Source organism: Oryzias melastigma, linkage group LG20 (genome assembly GCF_002922805.2).
Source record: "Oryzias melastigma strain HK-1 linkage group LG20, ASM292280v2, whole genome shotgun sequence".
Taxonomy (NCBI): Eukaryota; Metazoa; Chordata; class Actinopteri; order Beloniformes; family Adrianichthyidae; genus Oryzias; species Oryzias melastigma.
The window spans coordinates 14721304-14737674 of record NC_050531.1 but is presented as its reverse complement, the minus strand read 5'-3'; the positions used below and the strand labels follow the sequence as shown (position 1 = coordinate 14737674).

At 39.8% G+C, this 16371-nt stretch overlaps 1 protein-coding gene across 2 annotated transcripts in view; it reads right to left on the bottom strand.

Annotated features, from left to right (window-relative positions):
* slc22a17 (solute carrier family 22 member 17) overlaps nt 1–11187 on the bottom strand; it is a 21769-nt gene extending 10582 nt beyond the window's left edge. Inside the window, exons 1-5 of one of the 2 annotated variants that reach the window (XM_024280310.2) lie at nt 10725–11187; nt 9055–9561; nt 4285–4388; nt 3602–3756; nt 2953–3118 (exon numbers count right to left, since the gene is read on the bottom strand). In XM_024280310.2, the coding sequence (XP_024136078.1) occupies nt 2953–3118; nt 3602–3756; nt 4285–4388; nt 9055–9528 (899 nt within the window). In that variant the 5' untranslated portion in view covers nt 9529–9561; nt 10725–11187. The remainder of the gene's footprint in view (nt 1–2952; nt 3119–3601; nt 3757–4284; nt 4389–9054; nt 9562–10724) is intronic. The other variant, XM_024280309.2, reaches the window with a different exon arrangement.
* Nucleotides 11188–16371: the final 5184 nt, after the last annotated feature.

Genomic DNA, 16371 nt, shown 5'->3' with positions numbered 1-16371 from the left:
ATGCTTCATGAAAGGAAACAAATAAAGAAAGAAATAAATAAAGATTATATATCAGCACCCCCTTTCACAGTATGAGCCAGCAGGATTGCATTACATGCCCGGATTGGCGTAGCCGGATCGCTGCTCTGGATCTGACTACCTGGTGGGCGGTAAATTCAAACTCTTCCCCTTAAATAGAGTTGTACAAGCGCTGAAACAAGCTGATTTAAAAAAAAAAGAAGTGGAAGTTAAAGTCTCATCAGTCATCACACCCCTATACTTCATATTTGAAGGAGAATGAGGCAAATTTCCTTTGTGATATTGGGCTATATAAATAAAATTTAATTGAATTGAATATTTGACCCTTCCCCAGGGGTGGCAGTGAGCTACAGACCCACTCAGGCTGTAGTTCACTATTTTTGAAACTATTTTTGAAACGTTCTCTTCACAAAGCAGCTCGAAGCTTAACTTTGTTAAGCTTAAGCTACCAAAACTGAATATCATCATTTAACCCTTTAACACCTGAGGCGTTGTCGGTGACGCTCAGACACAAAATCTTAAACACACTGTAACTTTTTAACCATTAGCACGATCATTCCAGTAGATTATGAAGGAGAAAAGTGGCACAGGAACCGGCAGTGATTGAAGCTGTGCTAACGGAAGCACGGCTGACATGCACTAATAAGATAAAAAAAAAAAATTAAATCAACCTAGTATTATGGGGCGATTGGTTGAATGATTTGTCGGTACTCCTTTACTTTAAAAAAAGGAAAGTGATATAAATGTTTATCGTCAACATAGGTTAATTAAACCATCAGTTCAGAGAGAAAGTTCCCCTCTTATCACTTGTTTTTGTCCAGATGATCATGCAAAAGTTGTTTTAAAGAAGCCTGTGCAGTGATACAGAACATTTGGGATGTGACAGGAACTTCTGTTTTAGGTGTGCATGTGGTATGTGGTCTTAATATTTTTTAATCCACACCCAGCAGCCAATCAGAATCGAGTATTCACTCAGACCATGGTGCAAGTCCAAGTAAACAATACTAAGGCCCGATCCGAATACTCCCCTTCTCACTTCCCCTTAGCCCTCTCCCTTGATTTGAAGTGGCAGTTGAAGTCAAAGTTGTGTCCGGAATTATTATTTTTCACGCTACACACTCCAAACAGAGGGGTCCAAAGTCCGCTATCGCGAGAGTAAATCGCGCCGCGCTACGAAGCGCTTTTCTTCACTTTGGTACGCTCTGAACCACAGATGTTTACATTTAAACGTAAGTAATAACTTTATGTTACAGTGTGACCTTTTTAATTTTACAAAACTGCTGTTGTAATGTATATTCGAGCGCTGGAAGCTCCGCGCTAACGCTAGCTTACCTGTGATTTGGATGACGTCACTGAACGAAACTCACGTCGGAAATATTTTTTACCACCCTCAGTTTGGAGCAAGCACGGAGGCATAAACGAAGGCGGGGGGCTAAGGGGGATCGGGCCTTAAACTCACATTTTTACTTCTTTTAAACAAATAAACTATTATTTCCCTTTGTTTCTCTGTGAAACACATTAAACAAAAACAGACAGAACTAGAATGACTAGAATGACTGATGGCCATCTCAGTGAAGTCCTTCATGTCTCAACTACCAAACTTTCTCCTGACACATCAACCATCCTCCAGTCCAAAGCACAGCATCACTGCTCCCACTAAGGCCGACGTTCTTCACATCACCTGACGTCTGGAGGTCTACAATTTAGTTTCTGGTGTCTTTGGACAGCTCTTTGGCTGTGTTAGTACTGATTGTATGAGGTGGACAGGTGTATTTGTGCAGCTAACAACTTAAACCATGTGTTTCTAATTTAGGATAATAAGTGCAGGTGGACTATTTAAAGGCGGACTAACAAGTCTTTGAGAGTCAAAATACAAGCTGATATACAACAAATGTTCAAATACTTATCAGCAGCAGCAACATACAAATATATTGTTTAAAAAAATAGTACAATGTGATTTTTTTTAAATAATGTCTCTCACAGATGAAAAATTCAGACCCCTCCATGATGTAAAAGTGGGAGAACCTGCAAAATCACAGGGTCTTCAAGACTTATTTGCCTCACTGTACATATCCCAGGTTTTTAAATCTCATTTAACATTCTTGTTATTATTGTTTTATGTCATTTAGCATTTACTACCTGTATTAGTTTTGTTCAGTGCCATCAAGCTAATGCAGTATTTCAACAGGTTTTCAACTAATTTGATTAATAATGATTAATAAGCTAATTTCAACCTGCTAATTCCATTTTCCCCAGTTTTAGCATTTAGCTTTTTCTAACATTATTTAAATAATTCTTCAATTTCAACATTTATAAAGCTAATTTAGTATTTACTCTGTATGTTGGCATTATTCAAGATTATGAAGCTAATTTTGACATACCTATTGCATTTTTACTTAATTTAAATTTTAGCTTTGATGTTAGCATTGTCCATGCTAATTGAATTCCTTTTGGCTATGTGTTAGCACTGTTCAAGGTTATTAGCATTAAGCTAATTTTTCTAACTTTGGCATTTCCACTGTTTTCCTTTTTCCAGTTCATATACAAAAAACCTTCAACGTTATCTTTATTTCAGGTTATGGGGTTAAATTTGACTTCTTATCACTTTTTAACTTTTTTATCATTTAGCCTTTATCTTAGCATAAGTCGTAGTGGTTTAACGTTTTATTTATTTATTTATTTATTTTGGCCTTTTTACAGGTTTTTTTTACATCTGCAGATTATTTGAAATAACTTTGCAGCATTTTCAAGACAAGTACCAACATTTTAGCAACATAGCAATTATTTTTCATGTTTTTTTTTATATTGTCAATCTTTTAGTTGCTTTTAGTTTTTAGGAAAAAAAACGAAACTTAGAAGTTAAGTGTTTAAAAAACATGTTTAAATCATAAACAAACGTTCATATACATGCAGCATAAAAACACACGTTCGTACCCGTAGCTGAGGAACAGCGTTAAAGGAGCGACTCCGACTCCAAGCAGACCCCTCCAGGTCTGACAGCCGAGGGCCACGGCCAGCAGCAGCAGCTCTCCAGCCCACGTCATCAGTCCAGCCAACATGGTCGCCACCAGCCGGACGGACGGCTCGCACAGCTCCAGACCTGACACACAAACGTAACATCATCAACAAATACTCATTATACCATATTTTTTCATACTTGATTCAAGCTCGTAACTTAAAATATATTCATGTTAAATTTAAAAAATTACACAATTTGCAGAAAAAACTAATAAATCTCATATTTCCTAATGAATATATTCACACATTTAGAGTATTTCCTGGTGCCAAAAAATCTGAAAAAAAGAAGAAAACCCTTTCCCACAAGACTCTAAGCTAATGATTGATACATGATAACTTGAATAAGAGTCCATCTGATCAATTAGTGTACTAACAAATGTGTGTTACTGAATGGAACAGCAGCTGTTCACCCTGATGAACAAGTTTGACCAGTTTATAAAGGCTTTTCTACAATAAACCAGCTCTCACACCCACAACCTGATCTGAAGGGAGATGCATCAAAGAAAGTGGGAAAAAAAGATCTAATTGGTTTTTCTCCTTTGTGTGTGAGGTGTTGTGTACTTACGGGACACATAAAGAGTGACATAAACTCCGGCGCTTGCAGCTGCCAGGCAGAACCGCATAACAATGAAGACAGACGGGTAGGGAGAGACGCACACCAGCACCCCAAACACCACCGACAGAGTCAGGGAGATCAGCAGGGTTTTGGACCGGCCCAACCTGATGAAAACACACAATACTTTTTTAAAAAGGCTGCTACTTTAGTAAAACATGGAGGATTTACTGAGAAAGCTGACACTGTCTTCTATTTTACATGCAAATGTCGACGATTATGAGGCCTAAAGACAATCTGCTTCCACAAAGAAAATTAAAAATGAATCTTGGAAACTGCTTAAAGCATAACTGATCAATAATTACAGTAAACCATAGTAATAATTAGCCACTCTTAGCTGCATGTGGGCGCAGCAGTGCTTCTTTTTATCTCCTTCCCTGCAGTTTCTTCTTGGTAAAAAACCCTGGGAGGCGACGTTAACTCACTGGTGTTCACAAACAGATGCTATGCTCAATTGGTCAGCAGATTCACGAGTGCTGTTAGCTGATTAAACTGGCATCATCTACCCCAAAACGGCAGCTGCTCCCAGCAGCAGCAGCAGACAAACTGACTTCAACTCAAATCTTTTGCTTCTTTTGTTCAATCCCCATATCTAATATTACTCTGACATGTAGCATAATGTGTGTTTGTGTTACCGGTCAGCTGTGAAGCCAAAAGCCAGGCAGCCGGTGAGGACACCCAGGATGAAACACACCTCCTCCACCGGGACCAGCCAGTACCGACCACACACCAGATCCCACTGGACGAACACAAGCAGAGCGTTTCTTTAGTGAGGATCTGTCCTCCAGATGTTCATCAGGAAGACTCAACATGTGACAGATGATTCCACGATACAAAATTCTAATAAAGCATTTGCTGCATTAAATCTCTCTATTAATAAGTAATTACTTGGATTAAAGAGTCAAAGAGTTCAGAGAAGTAATTATATGTCTGTGACAAGTAGCAATATAATTGCTCTCAGACTGGAGGTTTAAGCTGATCTCCTGTGTGCAAAAAACATGTTTGATGAATCTGTGTGAAGCAAAATGGCAGCTAGTTAAAAAAAATGCAAAGCATAATCATAATGAATACAGAGAGAAGTGAAAGGCTGTCACATGTTATGGTTGGAATGAACACAAACAAGTTGGAAAAAGTGTTCAAACTGGTTTGATGAGAGACACGGGTAGTTGTGGTTGTCAGGAAAACCATAGTTGTATAATCACTTTAACACAAACTCAAAAAAAAAAAAAAAAAGAATCAAACAAAAGTGTGCTATAAATAAAGAGTCAATAAGATGGGATCTCTGTTGACACAGTAGACAGTGCGTGCATCTCTTCCCTGTTAATGCTGATGGCGTGCTTTCACAACACAGATGCATTTGCAAACTAAATGCTTCCCTGGCAGTCTCTGAGCGCCGTCAGCTCGCTGCAGCGCTGTGTGTGTGGATTAGCACTAAACTGGATGGAGTTCCCCCTACAAACATCCTTTAAGAAGTAAGAAAGGCTCTACATAGAAGAAATTCAACCAAAGAACGCAAACTATTTATTGACAAGAAGCTGTTTTCTTTAGGTCCCACTCCAGTCATGGTGTTCCCAGTGATCTTTTAATTACGATTATGCCATTTTTAGCTTAAAAAAAAAAGAAAGAAAAAAAAAAGTAATTTTCTAGGACATAGTTTTTGAAAGGTGGCAGTAGTTGAGGTGGAAATCTTGAGGCACCATGATTCAGGAGGCAGCGATTTGATTTTAAAACGATTTGATGATGACACAATTATCAATGCATCCCAGAACTACATTGTTTCTCTTTACCACTGGACCAATATGACTGCATTTTTAAGTAAAGACAAGATCAGTACACTGTTCGACTCTTATTAAGAACATAAAAATAATTTCCTTTTGTAATCAAGAACCTTTCATAGCATCAAAAGGGGGAAAAACAACCTAAAATAACGTTATTTTTTTATCATTTGACCAGTTTTAATGAAACGCTCTTTAAGTCCTGTCAAACAAAAGAGTGTCTAACTAGCAACTGAACATATTTTAGAACAAAGCTCTCCAATTGACTTTGTTATTCGCTTTTCCTTTTCAGGTGACAGTGGAAGTTTCTTCATATCCACTATATTTTTTGACCGTTGGAAGTGCTTGCAGCAGAATGTGATTTTGCAAATTTGTTGTGTTTGCTACATATGTCATTTTGGTGCGACAGAACTTGCACACCGCATGACTTTTATCCAGTTGAACGTCCACTTTATAAAATACAAAATGGTTCCATACGGTTCCTTTAAGCGAAGTCGGGGCCGGTCGGATGACAAGATCTGGAAGGTCAGCCATGTTTGTGTGCTCTTCAAAAGAGAAACATTCCCTGCGTTTAGTTCCACTTGTTACTTTTACTTGATATCATGTTTAGTTCACAATTTTCGATTATTTAAAAATGATAAAATGATTCAGAATCGCTTATTTATCTAATAATCGATTTTCCCTCCCACTATTAGTGCAGTTACCACTCCCCCCTCCCATTCAGCCCCTCACAACCCCAAGCTAACATTAGCGGTTCAACAAAAATATTGTTTTAAGCAGTTTTAAGCCCGATTCCAGCTCAGAGGAGGAAAACAAAGACGTACATGGATCTATTTATCTGCAAGGGAGGCATCAGAATGGAGCAGAGCAGGATGTTTGTGGCCCACCCAGTTTTTTCTACATCACAGCAACAATCTTTTACCAAGTATATTTCTTTATCTGCTCCTGATTCACAACAACTTAAATAAATAAATACTTAGAAATTCAATTTTAAGCTTAATTCTCTTAATATACGTCCTCCAATGTCAGAAAAATGTTTCAAAAACATGTTTGAAGTAAGATTTCCATTGGAGTGGCTAATCTTCACCCCCTCTACAGGAGGTTAACATGCGGTTGGAGTTAATGAACACAGTTGCAAATCCGTGCCCCTTGAAGTCAATCCAGAAGTGCTTTAGCCGCCTAACCTGTTGCATCATTTCCACATTCGTCGTTCTGTCACCAAGGTGATCTTGATTTTATTCAGGAACTCTTCTGAAGATTTTCTAGCTGAAGGAAATTCCAACACATTCCAAACCTTCCTCTCTGAACTTCCCGTCTTTCAGGCCGACACCCTGACGTCAAACTAACCGATTCATTCATGCAACCTGAGACAATTCATAATAAATAGAAGATGTAGTGTCATTTTGACAGGACTCTAGGAGCATAAATGAATCTGTCATTGCAACTTTTCACAGAAAATAACAACGAAAGTGATTCACCACAGAACCTGTTCTGTACTAGAACAAATAAGAAATGAATGTCGATAACGTGAGCATCCCTGTTGCTCAGGAGGAATCTGTGGGAAGCAACATCGGAGCCTAATTAACCTTTAACTGCTGCTTTTATCGTGAATTCACCACTTCAGTGTTTGATTCACATCTTCTTCCATCAAAACTGAACTAAAACATAAAAACCTCAGATGGATCTGTGGCCATTTCTTTATTATTCAGAGACGAATAAAAACCCACGACTGTACAACAAGGGGTTAATTTTATTATGTAATATAAAAGAGTTTAAAAAAAAGGCACAGAGGAGCTGCTAAGTGGCCACCAGGAGATTATTTGTTCATTCTGAGTATAGAAACATCCAGCTGAGTCACGGTTTGGTGTCGTGTTTTCAAAATGAGGCTGTGTGCTCAGCAAGAATCCACTGCAAATGCAGGATTTAAAAAAAAAGGAGATAAAGGTAGCTCCCACAAAAGGGTTGTGTGGATGAAACGGAAGCTTTTTGGAGAATAGATAAAATATAATCTGTTATAGAGATTATATAAAAAGAAAAGATCTGCAAGTGTAGAAAATATTATCATTTTAGCAGTGGCGGGCCGTCAGGGCCTGCAAGGCCTTCTCTGCTGGCCTAAAAATATCTGAATGACAGACTGATATTAATTATTATTTATTTCCGTGAATACGTATTCTATAATTCCAAATGCTCTGTCTTCGTCCTTTCATTGCTGTCTCCCTGGTTGCGCTGCTTCCAGACGTGTATTTTCCTATTTAAGCATTAACCAATCACATTGCAGCACCATTTGTTGCTAGGGTCAAAGAAATCTGCCCGGAGGCCTTCACAATCAGTTCTGCGGGCCCTGTAGCATAAAATACTTGTCGACCGAACTGTTGCTTCAACCAATCAGATCTGGAGGAGACCACGTGATAGGCCAGCTAGCTGGCCCACGGAAACGTCAGGATTTTCACGCGCTGTGATTGGATAATCGGAGAGTGTACTAGGAAGAGCCGGTAAACTGAATCCGTAGCGACCCTCACAGGCAAATAAATCGAATATAATAGCTGGTTTGTCAATCCACAATGGCTGAAGGAATGGATTTGGTTGCAGACTTACTGTCAAAGCCGTTTTCAAGACGGACTTTTCAAGAAAAGCTGGACATTGTTAAGCGGGGTCGGGCAACTCCGAAGCTAGCAAGCCCCGTGTCCACTGCTTCTGTTGAACGGACATTCTCAGCCCCGAAGCGAATTAAAACTTATGCCAGAAATACGTCAGGGCAGGCTCGACTTTCAGCATTAGCTTCCATGGCGATAGAAAAGGACTTCTTGATGGAACTGAAACGCACGGATAATCTGCACGACAGAGTGATTGAAATCTTCTTGAGGATAGAAAGGATGGATTTTGTGTACAAATAATCCGGATTTTTGGTGAGTAAAATTTTGCTATATACCTAAATATTATTGCAATTTTATCAGGTTATTTTTTTTTTATGCTTTTGGTGTGTGTGTGGCAGCTGTACCTGCAGTAGAAGTTTTATTGCCATAAAATAGTTATTGAGGGTTGGGTTGATTCAGATGGAGCACTACTGAAGGCCTAGGTGTGAAATGCACGGCCCGCCACTGCATTTTAGAAAGATCCACTCATATGAAATTGAGTTTTTAACGTGTTCTTGTGGCATTTTTCTCATTTTTACTGTGAATCAGGAGCAGACTCAAAATGCAGCTACTACAGCAAAGGTCCCTGGTCCTCTCCATTCTGATGCATTTACATCCATGAACGTCTTCGTTTTCCTCGTCTGAGCCGACGTCTGGCTCGTCTGGATAGCTCCAAAATGCTCGCCATTTTTGCTTCAGCGGTAATGTTAGATTGTGGGTGTGAGGGGCTGTAAGCTAGCGTGTAAACAAAGGGATAATGGGAAATAGGGCAGACTTACGGTTCTACCCACAACTCTGAGACTTTGAATGTGGATTAAAGCGGAAATCCTGATTTTGGATTTGGGGTAAAAGCCATGGGGGCGGGGTCATGTGCCACCTTCATAATGAACGCTCAGATGAAACAGACATCATCTCCGGAAAATAATCCAAAGGTGGCATGAAACTGCTGCTACGTGGAGCTGAATGTTTAAAAATCAGTAAAAGGTGAATGTGTTACCTCGGTAACGATGTTGTTCTTCAGTCCCTCTGTGACGTTGTAGTCCCACCCCCCCTCACAGTCCGTCACAGCGCTCTGGCTGCTGTTGGTGTACTGCTTACACTGGGACACGCCCCCTTCTTTGGACTTCTGGCCCTTCTCCCACGGCAGGGTGGCATTCAGCGTCTCCAGGGAGGGCGGGGGCCCGGGCAGGTGGCAGTGGTGGTCGGGGGAGAGCGTGAGGAGGGGGTCGGAGGAGAGCAGGAAGGCCAGGAAGAGGTTGGGGAGGATGGAGAGCGCAATCAGCACCCGCTGCTTCTTCCTGCCCAGAGCCAGCACCATCACCTCCCCCGTCGGAGGCAGCGAGGGCGGGGCGGGGAGGGAGGAGGAGGAGGACGGGGCCGGGGAGGACCGCACGGGAGAGGACGGGAGCGATGGAGGGGGAGGGGGGCACGGCGATGGAGAGACCAAAGGGGGCGAGTCCGGGGACGCCATCGCTGATTGGAGCTCCTGACAGAAGGAGAGCTGCTGGAATCAATACAGACGTGGAACACGTATGTTATTATATTAATGATGGTGGGGGCTGCAATACCCCCCACCCCCCACCCCATCCCACACCCGAACACAAGCACTTTAAATGTTCTGTTATTGTCCAGGCTATCGCTCTGCAAAGATGCTGCAACTGTTGGAATGTGATCAAATGCACAAATTCACTTGCTGGTTTTAACAAGACCCTAATTCAAAACTCTGATGACCCAGCATTCTAGCAGCATTTAAACACATCACTCACAGATGAATCTTTAAGTTAAGAGTCTCACATCTGATCTGTGCGTAAATGTGGTTTTGTGTGTTTGTAACATGCGATTTGTGCGTCATTTTTTAAAGATTTGTGCATTTAGTTATTTTCAAGCTGCTGGAATTTTAAGTTGTCCGTGTGTAAATTGTATTTTTTAATTTCCTTGTTTTTAAGTTATGCACAAAATAAAGTATATTGTACGAGAGACAAATCAAGAACTACACACAAATCCAAAGTTACTCACAAATCAAAAATTATGCACAAATCAAGAATTACGCACGCACAGATCCAAACTTATCGGCACAAATCAAGAATTACGCACGCACAGATCCAAACTTATCGGCACAAATCAAGAATTTCGCACAAATAAAGAATTACGAGCTCAAATCCAAAGTTATGTGCACAACAAAAATCAAGAATTACACACGAGCAAATCCAAAGTTACGCACAAACCAATAATTACGCGCACATTTCCAAAGTTATGCGCACAACAAATCAAGAATTACGCACAACCAAATCCAAAGTTATGCACACAAATTAAAATTGTGCGTACATAAATCAAAAGTTATGTTCTTAATTAAAGAATTAAGAACGCATAAATCCAAAGTTACGCACAAATCAAGAATTACGCATGCACGAATAGGGGTGAGTCTATTTTCTCTCCAAAGGAGGGGGGTTCATGGAGCGGAACCCAGCCGGGTTACATAAGAGCATGAAGGGGGAAAGGACGTGTGAGGAATGGGAACAGACGTCGGGGAGGGAGCGCGAGACCAGCGGCGGAATACAGAGAAAAGAGGGGGGGTAGGACGTCTCTGACAGTCCAGACACCTGCCCGGGAAAAAACGAACACACACACGACTGTTGTGGCATTTTAGAAAATAAAACATCAACTCACCCTTCGTCTGTTTGAGTGGTGAGATGTGAGCCGGCGTTAACTAGTTCCAAAGGTCCAGAACATTGTATGGAGTGGTTCCGCCGCGGTTACCGGGCCACCTCAGCGCCTCCGCGGCGGTGTGACACACCGAATAGCATCTTTAGCTCGAGGAAGAGCGGCGGGCTCCGCCGGACGCAGTGTCGTAAAGGACTCCTCGAGCGCAGCTAGCCCTCCGCCACATGTGATGCTGCCCGCGCGCCGGGCAGGGATGCTTTGCCGCTGCCTCGTCAATGTCACACTTTAGTCCAAGTTTTGACTTCCGCCATGACGCAAAGCGGCGAAGTCATCCATGTCTGCGTCCAGCATCACACGGAAGGGAAACGCGTCGTCAGGAGGCGGTTCGTGGACAAAGACCGGCTGAGAAAACTGCTGCGTGTTTATAGGGAGCAGCTTGACGGCGGCGGCGGAGCACTTCGGGAAACATCGGAAGGGTTCGTGAAAAAACGGCGATGCCGCTGCTGACAAAGATCGTATGTGAAAGTTCCACATATCACTCCGCGCAAAAAAATCCATTATCTTTGCGACCTAAACTCTAAATTTGTTGCTATAGTATTTTAAATTCTCACTCCGGTCATCTTTTTATCTATTGTAAAAAAAAAAATCACAGTGGTCTTTTAATTATAATTTTAAATAAAAGTGTGCAGTTTTTTAAGACAAATGCTCTGCAAAGCTGTAAGAATTAATCAGAAATTCGCCACTGGATTGTGGGAGGGGCTTTTGGCGAGGAAGTAAGCCTTCACTGATATCCCATCATCTCTTTGTTTACACTCTCCCGCTAGCTTAAAGTCCCTTACAACCTCAAGCTAACACTAGTGGTACAGAAAATATTGAAGCAATGCAGCCTACAGTTTAGAACCAGATACCAACATAGACAAGGAAAATGAAGTCATTAATGGATTTATTTCTCAGGAAGTTGATTCAAACTAAGCAAACGTTTTTGTCTGCTCCCGATTCATCCCAATTTAATTAAAAAATACTCAGAAATAGTAAATTATTTTATATATGTCCTCCATCACAAGAAAAATGCCACAAAGAAATGTTAAAGACAATAAACATACATTTTTCATTGGATTGGGTTATTAAATACCATCAGAAATCTATAAAAATATATTTAGGAGAATGTATTTAATGTATATCAGTAGTAAACAACATCAGTTATAGTTGTCACATACAATTTGATCATATCTATTGTTTTTGTGTTGCATAGAGTGTAAATAAAGTTTTTAATACATTTTACACGTTAGACAGTATCACATTTCAGCTCCATAGTCTGAAACTATGGAGACAAGAATTCAACAGTCATCTGTCAATCAAAAGACCACACTCACTCCACTGTTAAAGTTCAAATTTACAACAAGATGAAAAAGAATTGACACTGTAACTCCAATTTTTTTTCCACTAGCTTCGTTGAATTCAAAATCCGATTGAAGTAGTTTAAAAAAAAATGTTGATTTAGTTTCTCCAAAACAGAGAGGGATCATATTTTAATTGACTGTTAAATCCTCCTTCTTAGAAAGACTTTGCTGGACGTGATGAAAAATCAAAGTGTTCTTGTTTTTTCCTCATTTTCATCAAAGTTACAGGATTTCCAATGAAAATCGTGTTTTTAACGTGTTCTGGTTGGACCCTCCCAATCAGAAGCATCCATCTATATCTCTCTTTTCTCGTCTGAGCTGGTATCTGGCTCAAATCTATACAGCTGGATAGCTCAGATTTTGATCACCATTTTTGTCACACTAGTAAAGTTAGAATGGGGTTTTAAGGGACTGTAAGCTAGTGGGAAAGCCAGATGGATGATGGGAAATATCCAAGATGCTCGCTCACATCTTGGAGGCAAACTTCAAATTTACTTATGCCGCTTCACAGAAACTATGTCCTAGAAAACAACTTTTTTTTTAATTTTGGCCAAAAGCAGCATAATCATAAATAAAAGACCACAGGAAAAACTTTTAGAATAGGCCAAAAGATGATCGGAGTGAGACTTTAACTTTAAAGTTTTAACCAAAACGGATGACAGCGTAACACAGCGGAAATTTTCGGTCAAAAGGAGAGTTGAAGAGGGTGCAGGACTTTAAATACTGGTTCAGACAGAGGTGAAGAGGTGTGTAAAAGCAGGTTGGAATGGGTGAAGGAAGGCTTCAGGCGTGATTTGTAACAAATATAGATTCAGATTTCAGAATTGATTCAGCATTAAACTGATGCCGAGCATTTTGTGTAATATGCTAATTAAAGCGGCCATTAAATAAGTTTCATTTTTAGGGCATGGCTTTCTTATTTGTCCACATATGAGAGAAATGTTTGTGTCTACTCCTAGATTTTAACGGTTTCTGAATCTGATTAGGCCATATCTGACAAGATTTGACTATTTGCAAATGCATTTTTATATGCTTTTTAAGGTGGTATTACCATGAATTAGATAATGGTGACACCTGGGAGCAGCCAAAAAAAAAAATAAACCAAAATAAACACGCTTAGTGAGAAAATGAGAAATATTTTGTAAAATATTAGAATCATTTAAAGTAGTTCTTACCTCTGCCAAACATGCCTTACTTTTTTCCTTGTTTGACATATCAGATTTAGCTCATTGTTGTACCTTTAGGGATAATGGTTAAAAAAACTATTCTTAGCTGAAAATGGAAACAAAATCTAAATTACACTTTAGGGGAATTTTAATATGCAAAATCTGCCTCAATTTCAGGTATGCTGTTCTGATTTCTTGCACAATGTTCTGTTTCACTAATAAATCTTTAAATCATTTTAGCATTTGGTTGTAATGCTAATTGCAGGTCCTGTATTATTTTTTACATAAATGTGAATGATTTCAAGTCTGAATTGAAAAACTTAAAGTTTGTGGTAAATACTTTGTAGAAACAAATGAAGCTTTTGGCTTTGGAAGTGACACCAGGTGAAATATATATTTATAATACAGCAACAATAACATTTTTGGAGAATATTCACCCCAGGCAACATGTGAAGGGAAAAGTTTAGACTTTTATAATTAGCTGCAGACAAAAAATAAACGCAACAAGATGTGAAGTCCAAAGAAAACATTTTTAAAATGTCAAAATAACTTCTGGAGGACATGGTGAGTGGCAGAAACTGAAGGAATTTTGATTAAAAACATATTTAGTGATCCTAGATTTGATCCATGCGGAACCTTTTACTTACAGAGATTTCTAGAAGTCTAGAGTATGGAATTTTACCAAATAATACAAAGATGAAGAAGATCAGCAAAGCTTTATTTAAGCTATGTGACAGCAAAGGGGATAAACATATCTGTTTGACCCAACTGAGTAGAGAGTAAAACCATGCTTTATCACGCAAAAGCAGATAACTGTGAAAGCATCAACACAGCTGCACCACAGTATTCCATAAAAGTCAATAGAACCAATCTATTTTAGTTTGAAATTTGAAGAAATTTGAAAAAAATGTTTTTCCCCAAAGATCTCAGACTAAAAAAAAAAAGTGTTTATTTGCAGGCACCACATCAGTTTCATCTGCAATTTGACCCCTACTTGTTAAATATTTTAGCTGTAGAGTCCTTTTTGAACTGTTTAATGATGACATGGTGAGATGCATTACAATTTTTTTTAGCTTATTTGTTGCACATTTAAGAGTTGCATCACTCGTACTTCATCCCTGACTTTGTATATTACCCACCCACTGATAATAAACCGCAAATAAAGACATCTAAGTCGTAAATGAAATAAGTGAATTACCTGAGAAAGAGAATTCTTGGACAGTAAATGGAATTTGTGTCAAAGTGAGACGTCTGTCTGTGTGCGATCTCTGTGATAGTCGACCTACAGGCAGCAGTCTGCCGCATGGTGGAGCCATGAATCATGGACCTGCAGCCTGCAAGCGACAGGTGCAGCATGGTGTTGCACCTCTATGCATCAGATCCAGCTGATTTCTCCATCAGAAACCCAAATCTGACTCTCATCAGACAGTTTCTATACGGTTTAATATAAAGGAACATTAACAATTTGCATTAAGTGATCACACTTTTCTATTTAGAGAGTTTAAAATGTACTTCATTCTTATGGATAGATGCTCTTGACAGATTTTAACCTGCAAGATCCACATAAAGATATAAGCTGAAAGATGCTTCATTGCCACTTATAAAAATTTAAATATTTTCTTTCTTTTACACTAAAATAATTGATTTAATTTCCCCCGAACAAACAAGAGAGTCCACTACATCGAAACATGTACAGTCCGTGTCAATTTAATGGGAAGTTACTCAGAGCTTTTCTTCAACTTGAATGAAAGCATCAGACCACATTTTCAGTTCCTTGAATCAAACTGCATCCACTGTCATCGAATATGGCAATCTTATTTTTGTTTATAATCCTCATAAAACCACTCGATCTACCACAACCGCCTTCAATTCCTGAAAATGAGCCATCTTTAATCACCAGCAGTTCAGAGTGTGGAGGGCTGTGTCATTGTGTGCGTGTGTGTTTGTGTGTGGGGGGGGGGTGTCCTATGGCCTTCTGTTGTTGAGTAACTCGGTAGGGATTAGGTGAAATACGGTCTTTCTTCACTTTGTGGAGATGTTGCAGTCCTGGGACCACAGATTACCCCACACAACACCGCGGGACATTTCAACAGACACGGTCACACGGCTGAAGAATTTGCTGTTTAAGAGCCCGAATATTGCTTTTCTTACACTTTCACTCTCCGTGATCGTCCCCTCTCAGTTGTTGGTGCCAGTTTTGGATCAGATATATAAGCCCAAACCCATCAGTCTTTTTTCATTTGCAGACACTTTTTTAGCTCATATTTGAAGGCTTAAGATAAAGCTATCCATTAATATTGCTCTAAAAGTTAGTTTTTATTGGCTATCCTACCATTAAAAAAAAAGGATTTCTGACTTATAATAAAAGCAAAACTGAGATTGCATTTAAAATCTTGATCTTGGCCACAAAACCAAAAAGTTGTAAAAGATAACTGAATAGATGTATTTTCCTTTGAGTAATCTGAGACTAAAAAAACTGAAAAAAAGAGAGTTTGGCCTGTGCCCCCCCACCCTCTTCCTTCGGTCCCCTATCTCTGTGTCCCTTCACTGCCATCACAGCCACAGGAAGGCCCTGGCAGCCCCAAACGCTGATATTATCTCTGCGCTCCTCATCTCTGTCCTCCGCTGTGTTGAAATCTTACCCATCCCACAAAGGGAAACCGCTGGTGCACAACGGTCCATGGCATGACGTCTGTTTCTGTGGGTGGAGGACTTTTGGTAAATAGTGCCGCAGGAGGATGCAGTGGAAAACCAATGAGAGAGGATCGGCACTGACCCTCTTCTGTCTGCCTAAATGGCAAATTTGGCTCCCTATGAGGAGAAAGTCTTGCTTTATTAAAGACTTACAGGAACATTTTGCATCATTTTAAGGTGACATGCATGAAAAATTGGTTTAGAGTGAATACTGTTTGGTGACAAATGACATATTTACAGAGAGAAGCTTCAGTTTCTGCAGAACTTGTGTAAGTCTGGTTGGGTAAGAAGACTTTAACCTCTGACGAAGACGACGAGGGGCAAACTGAGGATTTAAAAAGACAAAGTCGAGCTAAAACAAATCCAATTTTTGAAAGTCTAAAGCCGCTTTCT